The sequence below is a fragment of the Sinocyclocheilus rhinocerous genome, unplaced genomic scaffold, assembly GCF_001515625.1.
Source record: "Sinocyclocheilus rhinocerous isolate Xijiao unplaced genomic scaffold, SAMN03320098_v1.1 scaffold438, whole genome shotgun sequence".
NCBI classification, from domain to species: Eukaryota; Metazoa; Chordata; class Actinopteri; order Cypriniformes; family Cyprinidae; genus Sinocyclocheilus; species Sinocyclocheilus rhinocerous.
This window is the reverse complement of record NW_015634015.1, coordinates 153,906-156,046: the sequence shown is the minus strand read 5'-3', so window position 1 is coordinate 156,046 and position 2,141 is coordinate 153,906. Positions and strand designations below refer to the sequence as shown.

The 2,141-nt window shown below is 46.8% G+C and overlaps 1 protein-coding gene across 3 annotated transcripts in view; it reads left to right on the top strand.

The window, feature by feature from the left end:
• LOC107745033 (synaptotagmin-11-like) overlaps nt 1–2,141 on the top strand; it is a 35,742-nt gene that overhangs the window by 16,004 nt on the left and 17,597 nt on the right. Inside the window, exons 2-3 of one of the 3 annotated variants that reach the window (XM_016558864.1) lie at nt 867–1,049; nt 1,097–1,800. In XM_016558864.1, the coding sequence (XP_016414350.1) occupies nt 867–1,049; nt 1,097–1,800 (887 nt within the window). Of the gene's footprint in view, nt 1–863; nt 1,050–1,086; nt 1,801–2,141 lie in introns of all 3 variants that reach the window. The other 2 variants (XM_016558863.1, XM_016558862.1) reach the window with 2 other exon arrangements.

Genomic DNA, 2,141 nt, shown 5'->3' with positions numbered 1-2,141 from the left:
CTGCTTAAAGGGATAGTTCACCCAAAAATGAAAATGATGTCATTAATTACTCACCCTCATGTCGTTCTAAACCCATAAGACCTTCGTCCATCTTCGGAAAACAAATTAAGATATTTTTGATGCATTCCGAGAGCTCTCTGACCCTGCATTGACAGCAAGGATCCTTATACGATCAAGGCTCAGAAACGTAGCAAGGAGATCGTTAAAATAATCCATGTGACATGTGAAATCAGTGGTTCAACCGTAATTTTACGAAGCTACGAGAATACTTTCTGTACGCGGATACGTTTTCTACGTTGTTTACGCTTTGATTTGAACGAAAACAATGAATCCGTGTGACGCAGCTGACACAGAACAGCATACGCTGTTTACGTTCAGTGGATACTCTCCAAAATGGCACCAGGGTGATGCGGAGGAGACGAATTGTTGAATAAAGTTGTTATTTTAGTTTTCTTTGTGTACAAAAAGTATTCTCGTAGCTTCGTTAAATTACGGTTAAACCCCTGATGTCACATTGATTATTTTACCTATCTCCTTGCTACGTCTCTGGACCTTGATTGTGGTAATTACATTGCTGTCAATACAGGGTCAGAGAGCTCTTGGAATGCATCAAAAATATCTTAATTAGTGTTCCGAAGATGAACGAAGGTCTTACGGGTTTGGAACGACACGAGGGTGAGTAAATAATGACAGAAAATTTTAATTTTTGGGTGAACTATCCCTTTAAATACATGATATGCAAGTTTCGGTATAAATGACATTCATGTATATTTTAGATTACAATAAATGCTTGTCAGTATAAATGCTGATTGCTAAAGTGACTTTGCTAAAGTGATCTAATGCTCTGTCTCTGTCTCTTTCAGATGTGTCCCCAGTACTTGCGGGTTTTCTGGGTGCGGGGGTCTTGGTCGTCTCCGTGACGGTGGCCGTTTTCCTCTGGACGTGCTGTCAGCGGCGATATCGTCAAATGACAGGCGCGTACAAGCTGACCAGCGGCCCCTACGACCCACCCGTTGACCCCCCCTACAAGTTCATCCACATGCTCAAAGGCATCAGCATCTACCCCCCCCCTACAAGTTCAGCAACATGCTCAAAGGCATCAGCATCTACCCCGAGACCCTCAGCAACAGCAAGAAGATCGTACGGGTGGGCCGGCGCTCAGGATCGGGCTCCCTGTTGAGAGAATGGGGTCGTGGGTCTCGAAACGGCGACGTGCTTCTTGTGGATGCAGATCCTGAAGGTGGTACCCCACACCTTCAGATGAACCACCTGGTACCTCCTGTGGGACCTCCCAGACTGGAGAGGGCACTGCCCATCCGGGCCGACTACTGCTGTATGGAGAGCAGCTCTGGAAGCAGCAGCGAAGCACCCAGTAAGACGGCGTCGCCCCACAGTCTCGACTCCCCCTCTCTGGGAACGCTCAGTTTGGCCGTCGACTACAACTTCCCCAAGAAGGCTCTTGTCGTGACCATCGTAGGAGTGCAGGGGCTCCCCGCGGTGGACGAACAGGCGGGTAGCTCCGACCCCTACGTGAAGATGACCATTCTGCCTGAGAAGAAGCACCGGGTGAAGACGCGTGTCCTGAGGAAGACTCTGGAGCCCGTGTTCGACGAGATGTTCACCTTCTATGGCATGCCCTACAGCTTGCTGCCCGAGCTCTCGCTGCACTTCCTGGTGCTCAGCTTCGATCGCTTTGCGCGGGATGATGTCATCGGGGAGGCGGTGGTGCCGCTGGTGGGTGTGGATCCCAGCACGGGACGGGCGCACATCACCCAGCAAATCAGCAAGAGGAACACGCAGGTGAGTGTTTCTTGACCTTACACAGGATTGGGGGATATTATGGGTGACTTTAATCTTTAGTGATGCACCGAAATTAAAATTCTGGGATGAAATTGGAAATTCAGTATTTACCACTGACCTATATGTGACCCTGGACCACAAAACCGATTAGGATTGGTCAATATTTTGCTGAGATACAACTATTTGAAAATAAAAAAAAAGAGTATCGAAAAGAGAAATCGCCTTTAAAGTTGTCCAAATGAAGTCCTCAGCAATGCATATTACTAATAAAAAATTATGTTTTGATATATTTATGGTAGGAAATTTACAAAATATCTTCATGGAACATGATCTTTAATTAA